The following is a 27925-nucleotide window of genomic DNA, read 5'->3' as shown; positions in this document are numbered from 1 at the left end:
GGTAAGCACAGTATGAAACGGCCTGCACTGCAAAACAGAGTTTGTTTTTTAAATGAAACTGTTTCTTTGTGTGTTAACCTATCATTTCACTTGTCTCTAAGGCAAAAAAACAGTTTAAGGTTTTAGTTTAGTTTGAATTTTAACAACTGAATCAGACCTGCCTGTTGGCTGATGGACTACACCCACAACATGAGTGTCAGGCAGCTGAGAGCAGGGGAATGTGGACACAAAGAGAGCAGGCCAGTCTGCAGATAGTTTCTTTAGCGTTTCCACTGAAACATTAACCTGCCAGGTATCCCAAAAAAGAGATATGCTTCTAATTCAACACGGCCAGGTAGGAGAAAAAAAAAACAACACGCATACGAAAGAAACTATTTTCCCATTAGTACCAACAATATAAACATTGACTTTGTCAAAATCAGAACACTGACTTTCAGACAACAACCTACACTTTGCAAGTACCTGGTTTACATTTGGTCATGTTATAATTGCCGAAACGGCTTTCAAACAAATCCAGCATACAGTGTAAAAGAATCAGCACATTCATTTACATTCCAATGTTGTCTGCCTGTGGTTGTCATCTTTTAGTCTGAAGAGGAACATTTTGGAGCAAGTGATTACACATCAAGGAATATTAAAAAAAAAAAAAAAAATTCCACAGCTATATCATTCAAATGAACAGGGCTATCCTCAGATTTTAAAGAAAGAAAGGAAAAAAAAAAAAGTTATATTTTCATAAAAATGTCATAGTACATGAGCTTAACTGATTGACAGAAATTGAATCTGCCATTACAACAACCTAATAATTATACAAGTACTTTTAAAGCAAAAATAATAATATAGGTTTAAAGTTCCCAATTGTGAATTTGCATAGTTTCTTAAACTTAATCGGCAGGACCAAAGGGAGACAATTGAAGCCATTATCTTAAAATCTGAGATTGTTACCATTTGTTGAAATTTAGACAAAACCATTAAATGGTTATTTAAGAAAATGACGTAGAATATTCAACAACAATCATCAGTTGCAGATCCCCATTTGTTAGTACAATCGATTAATTTTTAGTTCTGGTCTTTTCATGGGATTTGCTGACAATAGGAAAAATACAGGTCAAGTACTTCTATAAGCCTAAGGTTACAGATAATCACCTCAAAATAATTTAAATCTTTAAAGGAAAGTTGGTAGAAAATGCAAAAAGGGGAAGAAAAAAAAAAAAAAAAAAAAAAATCCTTCCTTTGAAGATTTTTGACACTACCAAAGTTCATCATTGCAGATAAAAAGATCTACAAGAAGGCTTGTTCAGGCTGACATGTCTTATGTTCCCTGTGGTGTGTACACAGAATGTCTTCAAACAAGAGTTAAAGCAACAGTCAGTGGTTCAAGCAGCCAACAAACCCAGTCATTGACCAAAGCTAAACTCAGTATCTGGGGCCGATTTTAAACTGCAAACATTAGGGATCTCATATGACAAAATTCTGTACAGTTACAAGACAAACTGCAAGGTGTGTTGCTGCAGTGGCCTAATTTCAAACTAATGAAACCATTTATTGTCAGATGACACAAACACACATTCTGCCATTCTTCTCACATGCACACGCCCACACACATTTCCTTTCATCAGAAATACAGTATAATCCATTTGTAAATGTCTTGCTCAGATTGTCTGTTTATAAATCATAAAGGTTTGTTATTGTAAACTACATTTTATTCACAATTTTAAAAAAACAACACTAAGATGCTGTGAGTCATACAACCCAAAACGTTCTAAAAATTAGGACAGTTGTGCAATTTGGTGAGGTTTTTTTTCCTGGCAACCAGGCAGGTGAAAGCACATATGCAAACACACACACAGTAAATCCATCAGCCAGTTATTCCTACAGCCCAGTGTCTGGAGTCATTCAATACTGAATGGTCTCATTGTGCTGATGATGCAGCAGATAAACCTACGGAGCAGAGGAGCATAACTTTAAAACTACTTCTATTTTGATGTGTCTTGTCTTTATCATTATAGCAGTGTATGATGAGGGTGTATGATACAAAATTACACACACGCACAAACACATTTATATACAAGCACACCACACACATCTCTTACATGTCTAAACACTGTGTGTATACGAATGTGAGGGGAAAAAAACTTAACACAAACAAAATGTGCTGTTAAACTCAGGGTCCCGGCTGAGCGATTTGTTAGAGCATCCTGAGAGTAAAGTTCTCTTTAGTTTACCAGATTTTTGTCTTACAGTCATCCTGTCTGATGTGCATTTTTCAGGTGTTTGATGTAATTAGGGTGTGTGTGCTCCTGGGGAACTTAAGTTTACTAAAGGCACATCAAATACCCAATCAAAAGGACAGAACACAGTTAAAATGTGTGGCATGATAAAAGTAACTGCTCTATGGCTTCAGGGGTGCATACTAAGGTCATTATCTCTCTATCAAGACTGTGTGTGGTTGTACAGAATAACTGCAATTTTCTTGTGTGCTTCTGCTCAGTGTGTGTATCCTTCCAGTCCATTTTCTATTTCCTACACCGTATCTTCGTCCATCTTGGCGACATCCTCCAGTGTGACAGCAGCTGGTACACTGTTCTTCACGTCCTCGTTTGAATTGGACTGAGGGGAAGGTGCTAACATGGCGGCACTCTCATCCTTTGGCTCATCCCTGTATCTTCTCTCCTCCTCTTTCTTTTCTCTCTCCAGCAGGAGGTAGTTGATGCCCATTCCGACAAAGAGGAAGACACTTGCGATCATGAGGATGATGCCACAGGAAATGTAGGTATAGTCATAGTGGCTGTAGTAGTTATAGAAACTACCTGGAGGTGGACAAGAGAAAGACAACTGCAATTTAACATTTCTGAGCCATTCTCTCTTTCAGGCTTCTGTCTTTCAGGGAATCTAACCTTATGGCATTCATGAGATGCTTCAAAACAACTTCCTGATAAAAAGTGCAGAAAACGTATTAATTCTTGACATTCTTAACACCCCACCCCAAACCCCCACTTTTCCTGTGATGCATATTGTAAGTCTTACCCGTCAGTGGTGGGCCCAACAGCACTGGTCCACACTCCACAATTGTGACCAGACCCACAGCTGAGGAGAACCTTTGGGCTCCCACCAGGTCCATCAGGGTCTCAAACAATACAGCACTCAGCCATCCAAATGCAAACCCAAAGAAGATGGCATAGACCACAAATCCAGTGTAGTTCACTGACAGCGGTGCCAGCACGTGACACACTCCATTGTAAAGGACTGCTGCAGCGAAGTAGTACTGCACCCGGGGCCTGACCCACTTGGTGTTGGCCAGCAGCCCCATCGATGGCCGGGCAAACATGTCAACAAATGCCAGCACTGAGAGCAAGAAGGCAGCCTTTTCTTTGCTGATTTCCTTACTCTTGGCATAATTAGAGAGAAAGACAAGCGGAGCAAAGAGGCCAAAGAACATGACAACATTGCCCATCAGGTACAGCAGGAAGCCACGGTGTTTGAACAGCGTCAGGTCGATGAAGGAGTTGATAGTTTGTAGGACTGTTTTTTTAGGCTGTGGCTCTACTGAATCCACAGTCTTACCAGCCTCCGGGTTGGGCTTGGCCAACTGAGGTTTGGGTCCAATGGGGCGCATGAGGGATCCAGCCACACAGCAGTTGAGCAAAAGTCCTCCTAGGATGAGGAAGCTTCCTCTCCACCCAAACTCATCATAGAACCAGGAATTGAGAGGGGCCAGGGTGGACAGAAACACGGGGCTGCCTGCCATTGCAATGCCATTGGCGATTGGCCGCCGCTTGTAGAAGTATTTACCAATCATAGTGAGGGCTGGATTCAAGTTGAATGCCAATCCCAAACCTGAAGTGGACAGAAAAGGACAGTCATGTAAGGAGACCGATTGATCTACACTAGTTTAACCTAAATCATGTATGAGCAGACTGACCTCCCACTACTCCTATGAAGAAGTAGAGCTGCTGTACAGTGTTGCAGAAGGAAGCTGCAACGAGTCCTGACCCCGACAGACAGCCACCAAGGATGATGATTGGCCGACTGCCAAACTTGTTTACAAGGATGCTGCTGATAGGACCTAGAGGGAAAGGCCAGATAAGCAAGAATAACTAAAAAGTTAAAACATTTATGTTCATGCTAAACTACAGCTCCTAGTGTAACAAGTGAAAATACCACCCAAAATAAAGAGCTATACTGCAGACTTAAAAGTGCAGGTAAAGTATGCAGCTGAAAAAGTGTCAGCATTCAGACAACCCAAGAGGACATCTAAAACCATTTCATCTAAAACCACCCCCACCAAATTTGGCAGAGTGTAATTAATAAATAAATTTCATAATGCACATTTACTTGTTGATATGCCTAGCCCACGTTCTTCATAGGCTAATTTAGACTATAATTAGTATAACTAGAAATGTGACATCCACTGAAATATGTTTTTTTCTGTTCAATAAGGCCATTTTTGCTATTTACACACACAGTATCTACTGATTAACTAATCATCAGGAGCTTTAGGAAAGAGAAATAAATCTTTAGTTGCAGGCCATTCATTTTGGGAGACTCAGAGGAGTGTATATATGTATGTGTATATATACACTACTCACAAAAAGTTAGGGATATTTGACTTTTTCAGAATGCACCTAAAATGCACTATAACCTTTACAGCTGAACTTAATTTGACCTTCTTTAAACTTTTGAATGCACATGTCCAACTGTTCAATGTTTCAGTACTTATTGCATAACATGGTGTTCTCTAACAAGGTGATTAACCACAAAAATCACAAGTGTCTGATCCATGACCATCGACCACTAAATGTTCTGGTTCAATGACAGTTTGTATTTAAACAGTCCTCTTCATCATGCTGTTCACATTTTGACATCATGAGACCAAGACGACACCTAACAATTGACAAGTTATTGAGACATTGAAATTTTTTGCTGTGGTATACCCACCACTGTTGTTAGCTTGTTTCAATAAATTGTTTGAGATGAAGAAATTACCATTGCATACTTCTACTTAAATTCCCTACTTTCATGATATAATATCACTGTAGTATGAACTTTTTACATTTTCCATAAATTTCACCTGAAAGTCGAATATTTATCTTAGCTTATCCCTAAGCTCCTGTCGGGTGTCATAGCGGCTAAGATGAGTAGGCACATGGCTCAATACATGAGCGGGGCCCAGAAAGGAATGGGTAAGGACACCAGGGGAGCGAAACATCAACTACTGGTGGATAAAGCGGTCACTCGAGACTGTAAGACCAGGCAGACCAACCTGTGCACCACCTGGATTGACTACAAGAAAGCCTACGACTCAATGCCTCACACGGATCCTGGAATGCCTGGAGCTGTACAACATCAATAGGGCCCTGAGAACCTTCATAAGGAACTCAATGGGACTGTGGAAAACAACCCTAGTAGCCAACCTCAAGCCGATAGCACAAGTCTCCATCAAGTGCGGCATCTACCAAGGAGATGCTCTGTCCCCGCTACTGTTCTGCATAGGCCTGAACCCCCTCAGCCAGATCATCACTAAGACGGGCTTTGGATACCGACTACGAAATGGGGCAACCATCAGCCACCTCCTGTACATGGATAACATCAAGCTGTATGCCAGGACTGAGGATATACAGCAACGACATTGGAATGTCATTCGGACTGGACAAGTGTGGTCGAATGATAACAAAGAGAGGGAAGGTTGTCAGGATTGAAGGAGTTGAACTCCCAGAAGGCAGCATAGCGGATGTTGATGGAAGCTACAAGTACCTTGGAATCCCACAGGCAAATGGGAACTAAGAAGAAGCCGCAAGGAAAGCAGCCACAGCCAAATACCTACAGTGAGTAAGGCAAGTCCTAAGAAGTCAGCTAAATGTGAAGAACAAGGTCCAAGCCATCAACACCTACGCCCTGCCGGTCATCAGATACCCCGCTGGCATAATAAGCTGGCCAAAAGAGGACATAGAAGCCACTGATGTCAAGACAAGGAAGCTCTTCACAATGCATGGAGGACTTCACCCCAAATCCAGCATCCTGAGACTGTACACTAAAAGGAAGGAAGGAGGCCGGGGAACTGGTGAGCGTCAGAGCCACCATCCAAGATGAAACAGCCAAGATCCATGAGTACATCAGGAAGATGGCCCCAAGCGATGGAATACTTAGTGAATATCTCAGGCAACAGAAGCCCGATGCAGAGGAAGAAGAGCAAGAATGGTTCTTGCATGGCAGGACAAACGCCTGCACGGCATGTACCACCAACAGATACAAGAAGTGGCTGATATCGAAAAGTCCTACCGGTGGCTGGAAAAAGCTGGACTGAAAGACAGCACAGAGGCACTGATCGTAGCGGCACAAGAACAGGCACTGAGCACAAGATCGATAGAGGCCGGGGTCTACCACACCAGGCAGGACCCCAGGTGTAGGCTGTGCAAAGATGCCCCTGAGACAATCCAGCACATAACAGCAGGTTTTAAGATGCTAGCAGGCAGAGCATACATGGAATGCCATAACCAAGTGGCCGGCATAGTGTACAGGAACATCTGTGCCGAGTATGGGCTGGAGGTCCCATGGTCAAAATGGGACACACCTCCAAAGGTGAGGGAGAATGACCGAGCTAAGATCCTGTGGGACTTCCAGATACAGACTGACAAACAGGTGATGGCTAACCAACCGGACATAATAGTGGTGGACAAACAGCAGAAGAAAGCCGTAGTGGTAGATGTAGCAATCCCAAGTGACAGCAACATCAGAAAGAAGGAACATGAGAAGCTGGAGAAATACCAAGGGCTTAAAGAAGAGCTAGAAAAGTTGTGGAAGGTGAAGGCAACAGTGGTCCCCGTGGTAATCGTCACCCTCGGGGCTGTGACCCCCAAACTGGGAGAGTGGCTCCAACAGATCCCAGGAACAACATCAGAGATCTCAGTCCAGAAGAGCGCAGTGCTAGGAACAGCTAAGATACTGCGAAGAACCCTCAAACTCCCAGGCCTCTGGTAGAGGACCCGAGATTGAGGAAGACACACACACCACCCATAGGGGTGAGAAGGGAAATTATATTATATATATATATATATATACATATATACATACACACACATACATACATATATACATACACACACATACATACATATATACACACACACACACACACACACACACACACATATATACACACACACACACATATATATATATATATATATATATATATATATATATATATAAATATACACACACACACACACAAACATTTTTTTTAAAGAAAGAAATTTACAATAACTTAAAATGCTTAGCAGGAAAATAAGCTCAATCTACTCCAGCACATACTATTGCTGGTTAATCACAACCAAAACATGTGCTGATATTTCTATCCAGACATGTCCTAGTGCAGAACTAACAGTTTCATGAAAGAAGTAGCACTATGATCAAGCAAATCCAATTCTAATCCCTTCACATGGATGACATGTATAAGATTCCTTTAAATACAACTTTAATAAACAATATTAGTACAGTTACTATGGCAAGTACAGCATAATCACTCCAACTCACTATATCTGCCCACCAGCAGGTGGTGCTGTGATGGCAAAAATACAAGGAGTACGTAGCTGTTACATGGATATTTGATGGAAAAAGAAGGAAGGGAGGGTTTTAAGGCTTGTTGAAGAAAAAAAAAAGTCAAACAGATAGGAAGAGGCTACTGAGAGAATGGAGGGAGGAAAAAAAGTGAAACACAAAAAGAAGAGAATGAAAAAGAAAGAAAGAAGAGGTGGCGTCCACGTGTCTCTGCTTGCGTGCCAGGCTCGCTATGAATGGGCCTTCACATGGACTCAGACCGACACTGGCTCTGCTGGACATGAATACAAAGTGAAGGCTTGCACAGTCTATACAGCACCTCTGTGTGCAGCCTTTGTGCATAAAAAGACAGAATGAGAATGATTCCTCAGTCCCAACTGCTGCTAAATAATCTGTAGAGCTGAAATGATTACTTAACTAATCAATTAGTGGTTCAGTAAAAAAGTGAAAAAAATGACAGCTATTTTCTAGTTCAGCCTCTCAAAATAAAAATGCTACTTCTCTTGGTTTTATATCATTAACTGAATTCAACTGATGACCAGACTATTTTCCAAGTTACCGCTAGTAAAACCGCAATTTTAGTGATGTATGAATTGAGGTAATTTAAGGCTTATGCTAAGGCTTCATATACGAATATGACAGCAACATTGAGCTTTGCATCCAACTCTTAGTAAGACCTTGAATAACCAGCTCCAAAAAAAAAAAAAAAAAGTCAAGCTATTCCTTTAAGTGGCTTCTCTTCAATGTTCTACTTCAGTTAAAATGCTAAAGATCTTTGTATAGTAAATGCTACACTTCGTTTTTCTGTTTACTGTGTCCATGTATCTGTACATTACGTATCAAACTAAAATTCATGCAAGCATATTTTAATGCACTGAGTGAAATGGCAAAGAATTGTCACACTGTGCCACTTGCCACTTTATGCTCCATCAATAGATATACTATAATCCCATATTACTGCTACTGGTTAATTAATATAAATAATTGTTAGGTTCAGTCCTAACTGTGTGAGACCAAGGCTGAAAATCTAAGCCAGTGGACAGAGAGAAGTGCACATATCAAACCTATAAAATATGAATGATTCCAGAAGACTGATTCCATTAGTACCAGTGTGCTCTCAGCCAGGATCCATTTCCTCTCAACCACCATGTTGGCTTTGCCCTTGAAACTTGTCAGCTGACCAGAAAGGCCAGGACACTGGATTCATGAGCATTCACTCACGCACTCACTAAATACCTCTTTTGGACACCACCGATCTGTGTTGTGTCAGTCACTCAAGGTCGAACTGCTTGCCACTAAGCCTCTGTTGGAGGGTTGCCATGTTTGTGGTGGTGGGTTTCTATGTTCAAAGAGATAAAAGAGGTGGGCACAAAGGCACATGGTCTACTAAAACACACTTTACATACCTGACTACAGTTTATTCTGAGCACAAGACTGACCCTGTTGTCACCATCTTTGTTGCTATCTGGCAAAACACAAAGAGAGCAGTGAGTGGTACTCATATTATACAGTGGGTACGGAAAGTATTCAGACCCCTTTAAATTTTTCACTCTTTGTGTCATTGCAGCCATTTGCCAAAATCAAAAAAGTTCATTTTATTTCTCAATGTACACTCAGCACCCCATCTTGACAGAAAAAAACCAGAAATGTAGAAATTTTTGCAAATTTATTAAAAAAGAAAAACTGAAATATCACATGGTCATAAGTATTCAGACCCTGTGCTCAGTATTGAGTAGAAGCACCCTTTTGAGCTAGTACAGCCATGAGTCTTCTTGGGAATGATGCAACAAGTTTTTCACACCTGGATTTGGGGATCCTCTGCCATTCTTCCTTGCAGATCCTCTCCAGTTCTGTCAGGTTGGATGGTGAACGTTGGTGGACAGCCATTTTCAGGTCTCTCCAGAGATGCTCAATTGTGTATAGGTCAGGGCTCTGGCTGGGCCAGTCAAGAACGGTCACAGAGTTGTTCCGAAGCCACTCCTTTGTTATTTTAGCTGTGTGCTTAGGGTCATTGTCCTGTTGAAAGGTGAACCTTCGGCCCAGTCTGAGGTCCTGAGCACTCTGGAAGAGGTTTTCTACCAGGATATCTCTGTACATGGCCGCATTCATCTTTCCTTCAATTGCAACCAGTCGTCCTGTCCCTGCAGCTGAAAAACACCCCCACAACATGATGCTCCCACCACCATGTTTCACTGTAGGGATTGTATTGGGCAGGTGATGAGCAGTGCCTGGTTTTCTCCACACATACCGCTTAGAATTAACGCCAAAAAGTTCAATCTTGGTCTCATCAGACCAGAGAATCTTATTTCTCATAGTCTGGGAGTCCTTCATGTGTTTTTTGGCAAACTCTATGCGGGCTTTCATGTGTCTTGCACTTCCGTCGGGCCACTCTGCCATAAAGCCCCGACTGGTGGAGGGCTGCAGTGATAGTTGACTTTGTGGAACTTTCTCCCATCTCCCTACTGCATCTCTGGAGCTTAGTCACAGTGATCTTTGGGTTCTTCTTTACCTCTCTCATCAAGGCTCTTCTCCCACAATTGCTCAGTTTGGCTGGACGGCCAGGTCTAGGAAGAGTTCTGGTCGTCCCAAACTTTTTCCATTTGAGGATTATGGAAGCCACTGTGCTCTTAGGAACCTTGAGTGCTGCAGAAATTCTTTTGTAACCTTGGCCAGATCTGTGCCTTGCCACAGTTCTGTCTCTGAGCTCCTTGGGCAGTTCCTTCGACCTCATGATTCTCATTTGCTCTGACATGCACTGTGAGCTGTGAGGTCTTATATAGACAGGTGTGTGCCTTTCCTAATCAAGTCCAATCAGTTTAATTAAACACAGCTGGACTCCAATGAAGGAGCAGAACCATCTCAAGGAGGATCAGAAGAAATGGACAGCATGTGAGTTAAATATGAGTGTCACTGCAAAGGGTCTGAATACTTATGACCATGTGATATTTCAGTTTTTCTTTTTTAATAAATTTGCAAAAATTTCTACATTTCTGTTTTTTTCTGTCAAGATGGGGTGCTGAGTGTACATTAATGAGAAATAAAATGAACTTTTTTGATTTTGGCAACTGGCTGCAATGACACAAAGAGTGAAAAATTTAAAGGGGTCTGAATACTTTCCGTACCCACTGTATTATATAACCCCCCAATTATTTGCTTTCTTTCTGTCTGCCATGTTCTCAGCTTTACACTGACACAGCATTACCAGTGAGCCAATACATTTAGAGTAAACCCAGCTTGATGAGCTGTTGTTTTGTGTGATTTTAGCAGAGACACTTATTACTGCAAAGTGTTCTATATCTAATTCTCCTCTTTACAGAGAAGATGTTCATGATCAGATCTAGAGGCTGTCCAGTGTGTTGAGGGTGAGCAGCAACTGGTGATGAGTCAGTTCTACCAGGAACAAAAAACAGCTACTGAGAATGCATTTCCTTTCTCCACCCATTATATTACTCAGAAACCACAAATCACTCCACTTGGACTCAACCACTGCAAAAACAGTTCAACATTTGGGGAAATAAGCTTAATTGCTTTTGTGTAAAGAGCTGGATCAAAAGATCATACCACTTGTGAAAGTAGGTATGTTAAATATAAGGCTGGAGACAATGTGACTTTGTGTGCTTAATTTAGCATAAAGACAAAGGAACAATAGAAAACAGCTGGCCTGGCTCTGACCTGAGCTTTATATGGGTTAGTACTTGTTAAAAGTCACTGCACCTTTCCAAGAAATAACCTAACAATACCCTGTTAAACTATAGTTTAGTGTTTTACAAGTCAGTTGTTAGACATTACATAAGATTTGTTAACAAACATTCCTCCTAAAAACAGCATTGTTAAAACAATACATGGGGCTGCATTGCAGGTGGGTTAGTAATATTCAGTCAGCATTTTACTCCAAGAGCAATAGGCATATGTTTATGTATTTGCTGGATGGCGGTGCATTGTGGCAACGGTTTTATCTGGTTTAACGTTTTCCCTCTATAGCCCTGTGTTTTGGTCAGCAAACTTCTCTTATCCTGCATTCACCCCAAACATGCAAAAACACTTAAACTTCTAACTGGTACTGCTCAGTAACAACCTATCGAATCACAATGTGAAATGTGAAAACCATCTAAGTGTCACTGGTTGCTTTGACTGATTATCAGCTCACTGTTTAGGCCTGGAAATTTATTGCATTGCTCACACAACTCTTGTAGCTCTACTGCTTTCAAAGGGTAATGCTAAACCAATAGACTACTCTTAAACAGAGGCATCTCATACACACTTAATGCTTTCGTGGCAGTTGTGGCCTAATGGATAGGGAGTTGGACTTGTAACCTGAAAATTGCAGGTTTGAGTCTCAGGTCCGGCAGGGAAATTGTCGGTGGCACGTAGCGAACAGCCAGCGCCCTGTCCACCTTCAATACCATGACTGAGGTGAGACCCTTGAGCAAGGCACCGGATCCCCAACTGCTCCCCGGGCGCCGCAGCATTGGCTGCCCACTGTCCCGGGTGTGTGTGCACGGTGTGTGTGTGTGTGTGTGTTCACTTGCTGTGTGTGCACTTGGGATTGGGTTAAAAAGCAGAGCACAAATTCTGAGTATGGGTCACATACTTGGCCAGTTAAGTCACTTTCACTTTAGTTTATGGGATAACACATTTAGTATATTATACTGTAAAACTTACATAAAAAATGTTTTCTGAATAACTATACTAAGATATGAGGTTCTTTTATTGGAGATGCAACTCTTTTATACTTTATCTCGCTGCAATTTGCTTCATACTTTCAAACAAACGGGGAAAACAAGCAAATTAGTTACAATATATAGTAATTCATGCCCAGGTTTAGCTGGCAAATCCATAAACTATATAATATATAAACATAAGGCTTGTTAGGGCTGAATTGTGAAACAAAAAGAAAATTTAAAAACAGAGACTAGTCTAATGTCTGCCTTCTGTTACTCAACTTCGCCCTTCCCCCGTTCCTCCTTCACTGTTCTCTCCTAAAAGCCTAACCCTCCTGAATAATAGCACGAGATGGCTATCTGTGCTGAAGAGGACAAATAAATAAGAGGATGGAACACATACCATTTTTAGATATGGAGATTTGAACATAGGAGACAGAAACACAGAGAAAGAAATTGAGATTATGGTGCTTTATATGTTCTGGTTCTGGTTAAATATAGTGGGGGAGAAAGACTGAGGGGAACAATGAGGGGGAAAAAAAAAAACAAAAACACTGGCTTTGTGTTTTGAGACAGAGAAATCTGAGCTGAAACTTAACTTAAACTGGAACTGGAGCAAACTAAATCTTGTCTGAAAAAGTTCTTGCTGCAGAAAGGCAAGAAATGGTCTTTTTTAAATGATTTAAGGCCCAGTAATTTAGTTCACACAAGTTTGAGATTATCAGATTTGAGATCTGAGATGCGCTACCTCATGTTTAGTTTTAACTATGCATACCAAATGATGGCACACTAAAATGCTGAACATATTCCATCTTTAAAAAGACTGAGCTTATGAAAGTGGGACAGCCAGGTTCAGGAACAGCACCTTTCAAGAGGCTGTTCACCTTTTTAGGTCCTGATTGTTTTTAACCATTTTTTTTTATATCCGTCATATTGCGTTTGTATGTATTGTATTGCTTGTAACTTTGATGTTTTCTGCATAGTTTTTTTGCTGAGAAAATAAATTCCAATTAAGTATGCTGACATGGCAAAGTAATACCAACATAAACATTAACCTGCTAAACAGAAGCACTGAGAGACTATTTTCATTAATGCTCACAGTATCATCTCAACCGGGCTATTAATAATTTACAGAGGCCTGTAAAAGGTTAAAAAATACTGAAAAATATCCACCATATTTTCCCAGAAACTAAGGTTGACCTGTCATGTCCGAATCCCAAATGCTATTCATCTTACAGTCACATAAGACGAAAAAAGACAGCAATCCTCAAATTAGAGAAGCTGAAACCAGAAAAGGATATCTGGTTTTGCTAATAACTACAAATCCAACACATTTAGTTGTGCAATCATCTCTTTAAGTATTGTATTGATTCAGTTCATGTTGAATCTTGTAATCCTGCAACGCCTGTTTTTCTCCTTTGTGTTTTGTGAGTTTTCCTAGTACTGTTCTTATACATTCTGCTAAAGCATACAGTAAATTTGGAAACACATACTGCAGTGCTTTTCTCCAACAGCTTTGATATGATCACAGTTGAACAAACAAGCTTGTTATGTCTTCATTGCAAGTATCCCAAAGTATCCAATTTCTTATATTGTCCCCTGCCTCCTCTTCCAGCAGGAGTAAGAGATATTTGAGCTGTGAGAAAGCACTGAAAAAAAGGTGAGAGATGAGGAACTGATATTGCACATGGGCAGAGGCAGACAGTAAAAGCAGAGAATAAAGACGACTTGTGTTTGATTTTGTTTTACTTCAGTGAAGGGTGAAAGAGCAGGATGTAGACGCTAGTGAAGATTTGCCACTTCAAATTGTCAAATGGGACTGTAAACTTTTGTTTGTGTAGACCAGACAAACCAAGATATTTCTTGATATTATCTTCAGGTTTAGGAAATAATAATCTGACTGTATAAAAATATTTTATTAATTTAACCAAGCAAATCATTTACATATTAGGAAATAATGAAAACAGTTTAATTTCAACCCCAGAGTCAATTCAAACATTTAAATAGCTCAGTCAAAGGCTGTAAAGAATGCCAAAGCTGCACCTATGAAATATTAACTTGAAGTGAAAACCTTTTAGCAGTGACTTGTGTGAAAAAGGTGTCTAGTTCTGATTGCCTGTAATCCTGTGGTTTTTCAGTTTTTCTTGACCATGAACCATCAATGTTCCAACTGTACAGACAATAGCTGTAGCTAGTTAACAACACAAATCCTGTGTGTGTGTGTGTGTGTGTGTGTACACACACAATGGGCTTATCAGGAACTTTTAGGTTCTCATGGGAACATTTTCCACCATTTCTCACAACAGAAAAAAATTTACCACCTGCATGAATCTCATCTTATCCACATCAATGATTTAGTCAACTGCCTAAACATGTATTCTCAAAGTCATCCTTTAGAATTAAAAAAAAAAAAAAAAAAAGAAAGAAAAAAAGGGAGCAAGACAACAAACAGGTAGACATAGACACCACTTACCTCCTGCGTACATGACAGCCAGCATGATGGAAGAGATCCAGGATACCTGACTAGGTGTGGCATCAAAGATGACCTCTATCTCTTTGAAGAACACAGTAATAGATTTGGGGAAGGCATAGGAGAAGCCAATGGAAATGAAGGCCCCAGCGACCACAGCCCAGCCCCAGCCACCTTCAGGTGGGGTGTACCCCACTGGCCCACCCACTGCTGGAGGCATGTCTGCTCACGAAGAAGTAGATGAGGAAAAAGATGGAGTCAAATGCCACTGGTAGAGGACAGCTGAGCTTCAGGCCTGAAGAGCTGGACAGATGATCAGGACTCAAAATGGGACCTGTGGAAGTAGCAGAGGAGAGCTTGTTAAAAACCCACACAGATGACACAAAAAACACATTCTTTCCAAGGTCTTGTAATTTTACTTATCTATTTTGCTGTCAAAACAAAAAGGCACAAATAAATTATGTGGCAGAAAAATGGGAAGACGGGAATGCGGAGGAGAAGAGAAAAAAAAAAGTTTAAATCTTAATGCCAAATTCTGTCATGATGAGAAAGAACATCAGTAGAAAAGCAGTGGGCATATTTTCCTTGGAGACCAACAAAGGTCAGAGATCAGACCATGGTGAGGTGCAACTCGGTGCACACTCCTTTTTCACTACCGAACTACAGCCTTACAACTAGGGATTGCCCTGAACATTTGAAGGCCAGAGTCTCTGTGCAGACAACTATGGAAGTGGAGACAAACAAACAAGCGAGCAGACTACTGGGAATGTTTTATTATAAACTCTCATTCCAATGTTTATAAGTCTATAGGATATAGGAACACTATCAACACTGTTCTATGTTTACCCATGAACACTTTTAAAGTGAACTCACAACATCCTTGCCATGAGGTGACCTTGCAAACCACAATGACACTTAACTTCTCTTTATTTTGTGCTTTCTTGTGGTGCATAAATGAGCACTAATGAAAAAAAAAAAAAAAAAAAAAAAAAAATCCTTCATTTATCAAATTACCACATGCACCAGACAGGGATGCTGGAGATTGCAGGCTTTGGCATTATTTAAGACTTGTTTACTGATGCTCTTCTGCAACAAGACTATTTTAATAAGTCAATCAATTGGTCAATTGTGTTTTTGATTAATCTTGCTTTAATAGGAAACAATGTAGAGAAGTCATGTAAACATTTTATTATGAAAATATGAACCTTAAAAAACAAGTTTGCTACACATTGGATACAAAAATAGACCACCAGGCACAATGAAACATTTCCCGGTGGCCTGTGAGTAGTTTGGCCTGCTGTGTACAGTGAACTAAACCAGTGATAATATAGCAGCAAGAAAAAAATTGACAGACCTCAAAAAATCCACACATCAACTTTTACTCTCGCCACAGTGCCAAAAGAGATGCCACTGAACCTCTTTGTGACCTATGTAGCAAAAATAGTTCACAGCATCCGTCCACCTGTTTGTTCGCCAATATCGTTTGCATTTACAGAGTGGCTTAGGATGGCGAGATATTCCCAGCCTGAATCAACTGTATTTAACACTGTGTTAACACAATAACTCTTGACTATCATCTGCTTGATATGACTTTCATGACATTGTACAGTGTTTATATGTGAAAACAAAAACATTTAATCCATATCGGCGTTTGGCAAAACTACAACCTCTAGTGTCAAGGCAGCACTTTGACTTGGTAACCCATGCCTTTGTTACATCATTCCTTGACTATCGTAATGCTCTGTATATTGGGGTTAGTCAGGTGTCCCTTTCACATCTCCAACTGTTTTTTACTGTTTTTATTTTATAAAACTTTTAACCTATTTTTATGATTCTTATTTAATGTATATTTGTTTTTCTGTACGGCACTTTGTATCAGCTCTTGCTGTTCTTAAAGCGCCTTATAAATAAAATTCAATTCTCAATTCAATTCAATTTTATTTGTATAGCGCCAAATCACAATACAAATCATCTCAAGGCACTTTACAAAAACTAAAACTAAAAACCCAACAATTCCCTTATGAGCAAGCACTTGGCAACAGTGGAGAGGAAAAACTCCCTTTAACGGAAGAAAAAACCTCCAGCAGAACCGGGCTCAGTTTGGGCGGCCATCTGCCTCGACCGGTTGGGGTGAGTGGATAGAGCAGAGAGAAAAGAACAGAAACAATAAATAGACACTGCAGGTTGGTGGGACCAGTAACTGCACATCAGCGATATGCAGCTCCAGGACCAGGGACACCTGCAGAAGGTACAGAGAGAACAGAGAGACAGGGAGAGAGCACAAACTAGGGGAGAGAGAGAGCACAAGGTTAGTAACATTCAATGGTGGAATATACATGAGGTGGGAGGAGAGAAGAGAGGGGAGGGGAGGGGAAGGGGGGGTGTTAGGGTAGGGAAGCTCAGTGCACCGATGGTCCTCGGGCAGTCTAGGCCTAAAGCAGCATAACTAAGGGATGGTTCAGAGTCGCCTGAAGCCAGCCCTAACTATATGCTTTGTCAAAGAGGAAGGTTTTAAGTCTAGCCTTAAAAGTACAGAGAGTGTCTGCCTCCTCAACCCAGGCTGGGAGCTGGTTCCATAGGAGAGGAGCTTGATAACTAAAGGCTCTGCCTCCCATTCTGCTTTTGGAAACTCTGGGAACCACAAGTAGACCTGCACTCTGAGAGCGAAGTGGTCTATTGGAATAATATGGTACTATGAGGTCTTTGAGGTATGAAGGAGCTTGATTATGAAGGGATTTGTATGTGAGAAGAAGGATTTTAAATTCTATTCTATATTTTACAGGGAGCCAATGACGAGAAGCCAATATAGGAGAAATATGATCTCTCTTGCTAGTTCCTGTCAGGACTCTGGCTGCGGCATTCTGGATTAATTGGAGGCTTTTTATGGAGATATTGGGACATCCAGATAGTAATGAGTTACAGTAATCTAGCCTTGAGGTAACAAATGCATGGACTAGTTTTTCTGCATCATTTTGAGACAGGATGTTCCTAATTTTGGAAATGTTGCGCAGGTGAAAGAATGCAGTTCTAGAGATTTGTTTTATGTGTGAGTTAAAGGACATGTCCTGGTCAAAAATAACTCCAAGGTTTTTTACAGTAGTGCTAGAGGCTAGGGTTATGCCATCTAGAGTAGCTATAATTTGAGAAGTTATTTCTGAGATTTTTTGGCCCAAATATAATGACTTCTGTTTTCTCCGAGTTTAAAAGTAAAAAGTTACTGGTCATCCAGGCCTTGATGTCAGTTAGACAGGCTTGAAGTCTGGTTAACTGGTTTGTGTTAACAGGTTTAATAGATAGATATAACTGAGTGTCATCTGCATAGCAGTGGTAAATAATAGAGTGCTTCCTAATGACATATCCTAAAGGAAGCATGTACAGGGTGAACAGAATCGGTCCTAGCACGGAGCCTTGTGGAACTCCATAACTAACTTTTGTTCGTGTGGAAGGTTCATCATGGACAGGAACAAATTGGAATCTGTCCGATAAATAGGATTGGAACCACCTTAACGCTGTTCCCCTGATACCAATCACATGCTCCAGTCTCTGTAATAAGATGTTGTGGTCAATGGTGTCGAATGCTGCACTAAGGTCTAGGAGGACAAGTATTGAAACAAGTCCATTATCTGAGGCTAAGAGAAGATTGTTGGTAACTTTCAACAGTGCTGTTTCTGTACTATGAAAATCTTCAAATAGTTCATTCCTGTGTAAGTGGTCTGATAGCTGCTTAGCAACAGCTTTTTCTAGGATTTTAGAAATAAATGGCAGGTTGGATATTGGTCTATAATTAGCCAAGACTCCTGGATCAAGACTAGGCTTTTTGAGTAAAGGTTTGATTACTAGTCGCTCACTAGTGCCAATAAATGCTAAACTAGCTAAAGAAAAGGCCCAACATGTAGGAAAGATGTGTGACACTTTCAGTCATAGTCTGAACATGTCTGATACAGACTTTCACTACTGAGATAAAATGTCTTCCACTACTTAACTAGTGAGGAGAACATCATTGTCACTAGTCAACTAGTTACTCCATTTGGACCTTACTAGCTCACTAGTAACAGATAGTGTGTTTAACTAGTTAAGAACTAATCAAATGTTGAACTAGTTCTGACAAAGACTGAACTAGTATGTGAAATGAACATCTGATATCAAGGATATCTAATTTATGCTCAAACTGCTTGCCATAGTTTGGGCCATTTGCCCTAAATGGACTTTACAGATTTACAAAGCACACACTAAATCTCTACAGTGCCTTTGTAGAAAAGTCAAATAATACAATGCTATGGATAGAGGAAACTCAAGGGGCAGAGGAGTGTTAATGTTAAATGAAAAAAGTTGTGATGAAATTGGGAGTCAAATTGAATAACATTACAGCATGTCCTAGACTACTGAAACAGGACTAAGCTTGTTGTAATAATCAACAGCCAGGTGTGGTGTTCCCTGACATGGCATTTAGCCTGGATCATGTTGTAAACAGCCATGCTCAACTCATTACTCCATCAGTCTGTAACTTGTACACAGTAACTTGTTAACTCATCCCTGTGATCATACTGCACCCAGACAGCTTAGGCCACACATGCTCATCACAAGTGCTTAAAACAGTTTCTGTCTGTTTCAAGTTGTATTTCCTGTCTTCTCACCACAAACAAATGTAGAATGATTAAAGCATGCCTGTTGGAATTTGACATATATGAATTGTCAGTTTATTCCTTCCATCCAGACCATATACTATTGAACTTGACTTGATGCCATGGCTATTTATACTGAGTTAAAAGCCTAACACATTGCATAATATTCAAATTATACATATAATTAGCAGACACTAATAGCAACAAGTAGGTCTGTGCTAAATACATATATACGTATATCTGCATCAGGAGGACAAAAAACTCCCCCTGATTGTGAGTGTGATTCATCCACTGCTTTTATGCAACACTACAAATTCATTGCACTGTCACTTCAAGATTTTAGAAGCTCAAACTAATAGACATAAAACCATGTTGGTCTGCACTCGGCAGAGTGCCAGTATGTGGTGCATTCTGCACTGCTGGCTTAGCAGATGGGTTATATTATTACACAGACTAAAATATATTCACTGTGCTTGTAGAGGACATTCAGACCAACACTTACCTGCATACATTATAACATATCACACAGCTCAAATGAAGTGTTCTGCACACATGCCAATTCAGACTGAAAAGTCAATGAGACACTGTAGAATAAGAACTAATGAAAGTAATACCAAATATATGTAATATATGGTGTTATAAGACTGATGCAACATCAGAAAAGAATGATGCAATTTAAAGACAATTAGGCCTTAAGCTTAAAAAAAAAAGAGCTTCTGTAATCTCCGTGATTAAAGTGCAAAGAGCACTTTCTATTCCTAAATATGAACATACAATTGTTTGATGCGACCGAATTGCTCATACACTTGGACATTACAAAACAAAAAATATGAACTGCTTTCTGAGCTCATATTCTGAGCTGCTTTCTCAAGTGATAATGCCCCCCCCCCCCCCCCCCCATTTTAAAAACAAGATAGCCTTCTTTTAATTTAATTAAGTGGTGGGTTTTTCTATCATTTACTTTGTGTCCCCAGTAATGCAGGTCAGAGACCTCCGACAATAGTCAACGAATGCAGATGTGTGTAGCACTTAGGACCAACAAATGAATGACATCAGAAACCAAACAGCGAGCACATGATGAAATGAGCACAAACAAGGAGTGCCACTTCCTCCTTACTCATCTCTTCTTAGATACCACACATTCACATTAATCAACAGCAGGCTAACAGACAAAACAGAACGACATGTGCTCTAGCAGGCAGAAACCACTTTTACTTGGAACTGGCTATGATGATCTAGGCAGACCTTGTGGCGTAAATGGAAGATCAGACTCTTCAATCAATGCAGACACATGGAGTGAACATATTTATTTTAGATTTGTATCTATTTTACTCAGCAGAAAACAAAATTGTCAAAATAAAAAAAGAAGTCACAAAACATCTCTCTTAAATCCCACTAGATGTCTGCACAGACACTATGACCCTGATCTTTTATGTATTGTGAACTTCAGACGGTAAATTATGTGTACTGTCAGGTCATCGAGAGGCCACACAGTGTGACTGACAAAGAGTTGCTGGCCCCTCTCATGTTGCTCACAGAGTGACCTGCCATTGGTCCCATCGTCCAATGAGCTCACTAACACATAGCCACGCATATTCTCACAGGCTTGGGCCCTCTTCTATGTCCCAGGATGTCTGGGATTAAGAAATGTCTATGAACTTAGAAACAGAAAGGTCATCCAAGGCTCAGCCCGACACAGACAAACTAGCCCTCTCAATTACACATGGGAAAGTCATATGGAAGGGAGGTGGGCCAATAACAGACAGGTCTTTCAATGCTGCATAATAAATCTGAACTAAGCAGCAGCAGCGACATATACTTAATTTTCAAAGAAAATTTTAAAAATAGGTCAGATTTTTTTTTTTTTTTTTTTTAAATGGACTGTGCTGCTAAATTTAACTTTTAATTAACAGCAATTGTCTTATCATAGCTTCGCAAATGCAACAGACAGCAGGTTTGTCAGGCTTTTTATTGAGGAACATACTGAAAGTGTGCATAAAGCTGAAGGAACCTAAATGGGGCGGGATATTAGCAATCACCTCCCAGTTCAATTTCACATGAGAATCAAATGTTTTTCATCAGATAAAAGTACACCACCAAGGCAATCCCTATTATAATTTGGCTAATTTTAAAAGTAAATATATACAGTGGGTACGGAAAGTATTCAGACCCCTTTAAATTTTTCACTCTGTCATTGCAGCCATTTGCCAAAATCAAAAAAGTTCATTTTATTTCTCATTAATGTACACTCAACACCCCATCTTGACAGAAAAAACCAGAAATGTAGAAATTTTTGCAAATTTATTAAAAAAGAAAAACTGAAATATCACATGGTATTCAGACCCGTTGCAGTGACACTCTTCCTAGACCTGCCGTCCAGCCAAACTGAGCAATCGTGGAGAAGAGCCTTGGTGAGAAAGGTAAAGAAGAACCCAAAGATCACTGTGGCTGAGCTCCAGAGATGAAGAAGGGAGATTCATTTCAATTCAATTCAATTTTATTTGTATAGCGCCAAATCACAATACAAATCATCTCAAGGCACTTTACAAAAACTAAAACTAAAAACCCAACAATTCCCTTAGGAGCAAGCACTTGGTGACAGTGGAGAGGAAAAACTCCCTTTAACGGAAGAAAAAACCTCCAGCAGAACTGGGCTCAGTTTGGGTGGCCATCTACCTCGACCGGTTGGGGTGAGTGGATAGAGCAGAGAGAAAAGAACAGAAACAATAAATAGACACTGCAGGTTGGTGGGACCAGTAACTGCACATCAGCGATATGCAGCTCCAGGACCAGGGACACCTGCAGAAGGTACAGAGAGAACAGAGAGACAGGGAGAGAGCACAAACTAGGGGAGAGAGAGAGAGAGCACAAGGTTAGTGACATTCAATGGTGGAATATACATGAGGTGGGAGGAGAGGAAGAGAGGGGAGGGTGTTAGGGTAGGGGAGCTCAGTGCACCGATGGTCCTCGGGCAGTCTAGGCCTATAGCAGCATAACTAAGGGATGGTTCAGGGTTGCCTGAAGCCAGCCCTAACTATATGCTTTGTCAAAGAGGAAGGTTTTAAGTCTAGCCTTAAAAGTACAGAGAGTGTCTGCCTCTTGAACCCAGGCTGGGAGCTGGTTCCACAGGAGAGGAGCTTGATAACTAAAGGCTCTGCCTCCCATTCTGCTTTTGGAAACTCTGGGAACCACAAGTAGACCTGCACTCTGAGAGCAAAGTGGTCTATTGGGATAATATGGTACTCTGAGGTCTTTAAGGTATGAAGGAGCTTGATTATGAAAGGATTTGTATTTGAGAAGAAGGATTTTAAATCCTTGAGGAAACAAATGCATGGACTAGTTTTTCTGCATCATTTTGAGACAGGATGTTCCTAATTTTGGAAATGTTGCGCAGGTGAAAGAATGCAGTTCTAGAGATTTGTTTTATGTGTGAGTTAAAGGACATGTCCTGGTCAAAAATAACTCCAAGGTTTTTTACAGTAGTGCTAGAGGCCAGGGCTATGCCATCTAGAGTAGCTATAATTTTAGAAAAGTTATTTCTGAGATCTTTTGGCCCAAATATAATGACTTCTGTTTTCTCTGAGTTTAAAAGTAAAAAGTTACTGGTCATCCAGGCCTTGATGTCAGTTAGACAGGCTTGAAGTCTGGTTAACTGGTTTGTGTTAACAAGTTTAATAGATAGATATAACTGAGTGTCATCTGCATAGCAGTGGTAATTAATAGAGTGCTTCCTAATGACATATCCTAAAGGAAGCATGTACAGGGTGAACAGAATCGGTCCTAGCACGGAGCCTTGTGGAACTCCATAACTAACTTTTGTTCGTGTGGAAGGTTCATCATGGACAGGAACAAACTGGAATCTGTCCGATAAATAGGATTGGAACCACCTTAACGCTGTTCCTCTGATACCAATCACATGGTCCAGTCTCTGTAATAAGATGTTGTGGTCAATGGTGTCGAATGCTGCACTAAGGTCTAGGAATACAAGTATAGAAACAAGTCCATTATCTGAGGCTAAGAGAAGATCATTGGTAACTTTCAACAGTGCTGTTTCTGTACTATGATGTGCTCTAAATCCTGATTGAAAATCTTCAAATAATTCATTCCTGTGTAAGTGGTCTGATAGCTTCTTAGCAACAGCTTTTTCTAGGATTTTAGAAATAAATGGCAGGTTGGATATTGGTCTATAATTAGCCAAGACTCCTGGATCAAGACTAGGCTTTTGAGTAAAGGTTTGATTACTGCAGTCTTAAAGGCCTGTGGTACGTAGCCTGATACTAGAAATAAATTTACAAAGTCTAATAAAGATGAGTTCATTAATGGCAGGGTGTCTTTAAGCAGTCTAGTCGGGATGGGGTCTAAGAGACACGTTGATGATTTCGATGAAGCAACTACTGATGTAAATTCAGAGAGATCTATGGGAGAGAAGCAGTCTAAACATAACTGAGGTCCTACAGATGATTCAAGAGCTACTGTAGTAGAAGATTCATTTATTGCAGGTATAGGAAGCATCTGCTGAATTTTATCTCTAATAGTTGTGATTTTATTTGTAAAGAAACTCATAAATTCATCACTGCTGAGAGATGGGAGAAAGTTCCACAAAGTCAACTATCACTGCAGCCCTCCACCAGTCGGGGCTTTATGGCAGAGTGGCCCGACAGAAGCCTCTCCTCAGTGCAAGACACATGAAAGCCCGCATAGAGTTTTCCAAAAAACACATGAAGGACTCCCCGACTATGAGAAATAAGATTCTCTGGTCTGATGAGACCACGATTGAACTTTTTGGAGTTAATTCTAAGCGGTATGTGTGGAGAAAACCAGGCACTGCTCATCACCTGCCCAATACAATCCCTACAGTGAAACATGGTGGTGGGAGCATCATGTTGTGGGGGTGTTTTTCAGCTGCAGGGACAGGACGACTGGTTGCACTTCAAGGAAAGATGAATGCGGCCAAGTACAGAGATATCCTGGAAGAAAACCTCTTCCAGAGTGCTCAGGACCTCAGACTGGGCCGAAGGTTCACCTTTCAACAGGACAATCACCCTCAGCACACAGCTAAAATAACAAAGGAGTGGCTTCGGAACAACTCTGTGACCGTTCTTGACTGGCCCAGCCAGAGCCCTGACCTAAATCCAACTGAGCATCTCTGGAGAGACCTGAAAATGGCTGTCCACCAATGTTCACCATCCAACCTGACAGAACTGGAGAGGATCTGCAAGGAAGAATGGCAGAGGATCCCCAAATCCAGGTGTGACAAACTTGTTGCATCATTCCCAAGAAGACTCATGGCTGTACTAGCTCAAAAGGGTGCTTCTACTCAATACTGAGCACAGGGTCTGAATACTTATGACCATGTGATATTTCAGTTTTTCTTTTTTAATAAATTTGCAAAAATTTCTACATTTGTTTTTTTCTGTCAAGATGGGGTGCTGATTGTACATTAATGAGAAATAAAATTAACTTTTTTGATTTTGGCAAATGGCTGCAATGACACAAAGAGTGAAAAATTTAAAAGGGGTCTGAATACTTTCCGTACCCACTGTGTGTGTGTGTGTGTGTGTGTGTGTGTGTGTGTGTACCTGTCTGGCCTTCCATCCATATCCACATCCATAAATCAAATTCTGCCCAGCCCTAGTGACATTTTTTTTTTGGGGTGGGGGGGGCAAACAAAATAAACTTAAAGCAGATAGCTGAAACTATAAAGCTGAGGGGAGCTGCAGATTAGGGACCACTCTCACACTGTCATTTGATGTGACTTATTAAAAAACAGTAATTATAACCACTTTATAAAACTAGCCATTGTAGTTAAGTGAAACTAATTTTTCAAAGAGTTTCAATTACCAAAGAACCAAAGAACTCACATCAGCTGTTAAAATGGAGAGAAAGGAGGAGGAACATAATATGCTGTTTTGGGGCCTGCTGTCAATGAGAAGCAAGCCACCCCAGTGGTAATGGATTTATAATGCCATGTCCCCTGAGGTCTGTGCTGGAGCATAGTAGGGGTGTCTGTTTGTGTGTGGGGAACCAGTAAATCAGGACAACTCCTGAAGGAGTTATCAACGAGGCCATTCATTCTAAATTAACAAACGCTCCTTTTACCAAAGTGTGTAGAGGTTGGAGTTACTTGAAATCCCTTTAACAACAAATGCTCATTTCAACAGCTGAAGTATTACAAAAAATGACACCTACTTATACTATGTAGTTTATACTACTACTTCTGGGATAAGTTGCTGAGTCAAACATTAGTGGGTTCAACTCCAGGCAAAACACTGTCACAGCTATGATTAACAACCCATTGTCTATCTAGCCTTCTGGATTTCCCATATTTTTATAATAGTGCAGACAAAAGACAGGATGCTCAAGCCATTCATCAAAAGCTTGTGAAGATTTGATAAGGGCAGGAAGAATGGAGCTTTATCTGGGGTACGTTATTCTTTTCAAGGGTAAGTGTAACGTGACATTATCGAAACTGAAATATCTTTATTCTAAAAGTTAAACTAAAATTTACAGATGACTGATAAATGTTGCAAACTCACCTTCCAATGTCAAGATACAAGTTAGACCCTTTACATTTGCCCTTTATGGCAAAATAACTGTTTATGGCTACAACAAATGACTATTTTAATATTTGTAGACTTAGCATCCACAGGACCACCTAAACCTCTTAGGAATGAATGTTATGCCGTAAATCCCTCTCTCACGCACTTATGTGGAGAAATCATGGGCAGAAAAGTCAACAGAAAACTGGTAAAAATTATTTTTTTGTTCAAAAGATATCTTAAACTATGACTTGCTATTGCTCAAGATTTGTGATCAATTTCCTGTGTATCAGTTACGTGTCTAATAAATCAACTTAAGCCCACCCCACATCTGGTCCTACTTGTGCCTTTCTCTCAATCATTACCATGTTTCCATTCTAACGCACATAAGTGCTCAAACATGTACGAGCAACATGTCTCCACTCATTTTCTGCCTATTTTGCCTGCATTCCTAAATGAACTATATAAACAAGTCATCTTAATATGTAGTTAGAAAGTTGCTTTTCTAGGTATGAACTTTAGACAAAATAGCACTGACTAAACACTATGCAGTGTGAAGCTGGACAGGCTAGTCCTGGATCATCACAGTAACATAAAGGTGGGATTAAAGTATTGCCATGAGAACCATAATGCAAAAAAGGGGGGATCCTTTCAATGCCACGTGCTGCTGAGTTTAGAAATGGGAGGATGGATTTTGGATTCCTCTGGTTCCAGGAGTAAAAGTCCTAATCATATTTCTCATAAGAAAATGTTGGAAATATAAGGTGACACACTTCTGTGGTTTGGATTGGCTCAGTCCAAATCACTACCAACAGCATTACAAATTATTTGGTTCAACAATGAACATTCAATGCAACAAGCTTGTGAAGTCCCTATTGCTCAGATTCATGTGTCCAGTTGGTGTCTTCTCCATAGCAGTGGTGCCTGAGTCTGGTTTAGAAAAAGGCCTGCCAAAACATGATTATCTCTGAAACAAATGTGAAGTAACAGAAATATAACATAACTGAATTCTAACAAAACAATAACATACTGGCCAGGTGAGTCCCATCTTTCTGTATTAAGTAAGATTAAGATATGATTAAAGAACATTTAAAAATGGGAATGTTAGCAGCTTCCCTCACTACACAACTCAAACAAATGAGACTTTCAAACAGACATGAAAGTCTTAAAACTATAATCAACAAATTCATACAGTTATTCAACAAATGATGTTTAGAGGTCAGAGAACACCACCAATTTCAAAATGAAACTAGATACTGTTGGCATGGTAAACAACAAAGACAAGTTCTTTGTTCTGTTTACCATGCCAACACAAATGGAGGATGGCATAGCAATCATTCTTCCTGGTTACACACCTTTAAGTGCTATCTGTCAATTAATCAACACGCTGCCACGGCACCTAAGGAACAATGGGACTGCATGTGACTGATATTTCCACTGAGCCCTTAACCTCAAAAAGGCAACAGATAAAGTTTTGCTCTGCATAGAGTAGATAGCACTAAGTGGAAGTAGTACTAAGTGGAAAATCACAACTGTGACTCGAGTGCACACATTGCCCTGTGTGTGCCTAGTCTGTATTTTAGCTCTGTGTTGACCCTACCAGGGGACCTGGAGCTCAGACTATACACGTGAAAGTAAAAATAGCGCCCGGCAGCATCACGCCACGGAGACGGAAACTAACCTAACTTATGTGTAAAAACGAGCTAACAATCTAAGTCTTGTCCTGATTAAAGGCAGCGAAGGATGAGCTAATAAGGGAGCTGAACTAGCGTTTGTACAACTTCGAGCAGAGGCTGGGATGTGAACAGCATACACGCCGTTTCACTCAGCAGCAGCCTCTTTGTCTCGTACTGGGAACCTTTAACATCAGTCCGCCACACTCTCGTTCACTCACCACGATCTTTTTAGGCGGGTCTTCTCCGTTTGGTGTCCCGTGATTCGGTTCGGTGTGTCTCCGGGGGTGTCCTTAATCGTGACAACAGATACTCGAAGATCCAGCAGCTTCGGCTTTCCTTAGCCAATTAAATGATAACACATGGATGGTGGGGGAGATACTACAACCGCTGCGCATGCGTG

The 27925-nt window shown here is 40.5% G+C and overlaps 1 protein-coding gene across 1 annotated transcript; it reads right to left on the bottom strand.

Annotated features, from left to right (window-relative positions):
* Positions 1-61: 61 nt before the first annotated feature.
* Positions 62-27925, bottom strand: LOC113145570 (monocarboxylate transporter 1-like). The gene is made up of 5 exons (XM_026332428.1): positions 27744-27925; positions 14692-15022; positions 3923-4066; positions 3028-3837; positions 62-2810 (listed from the first exon to the last, which is right to left on the bottom strand). The coding sequence occupies exons 2-5, from the start codon at positions 14906-14908 to the stop codon at positions 2524-2526; spliced, it is 1458 nt and encodes a 485-aa protein (XP_026188213.1). The 5' UTR covers positions 14909-15022; positions 27744-27925; the 3' UTR covers positions 62-2523.

Source organism: Mastacembelus armatus, chromosome 7, assembly GCF_900324485.2.
Source record: "Mastacembelus armatus chromosome 7, fMasArm1.2, whole genome shotgun sequence".
NCBI classification, from domain to species: domain Eukaryota; kingdom Metazoa; phylum Chordata; class Actinopteri; order Synbranchiformes; family Mastacembelidae; genus Mastacembelus; species Mastacembelus armatus.
Note: the sequence above shows the minus strand (reverse complement) of the source record. Positions and strands in the feature narration are given on the sequence as shown.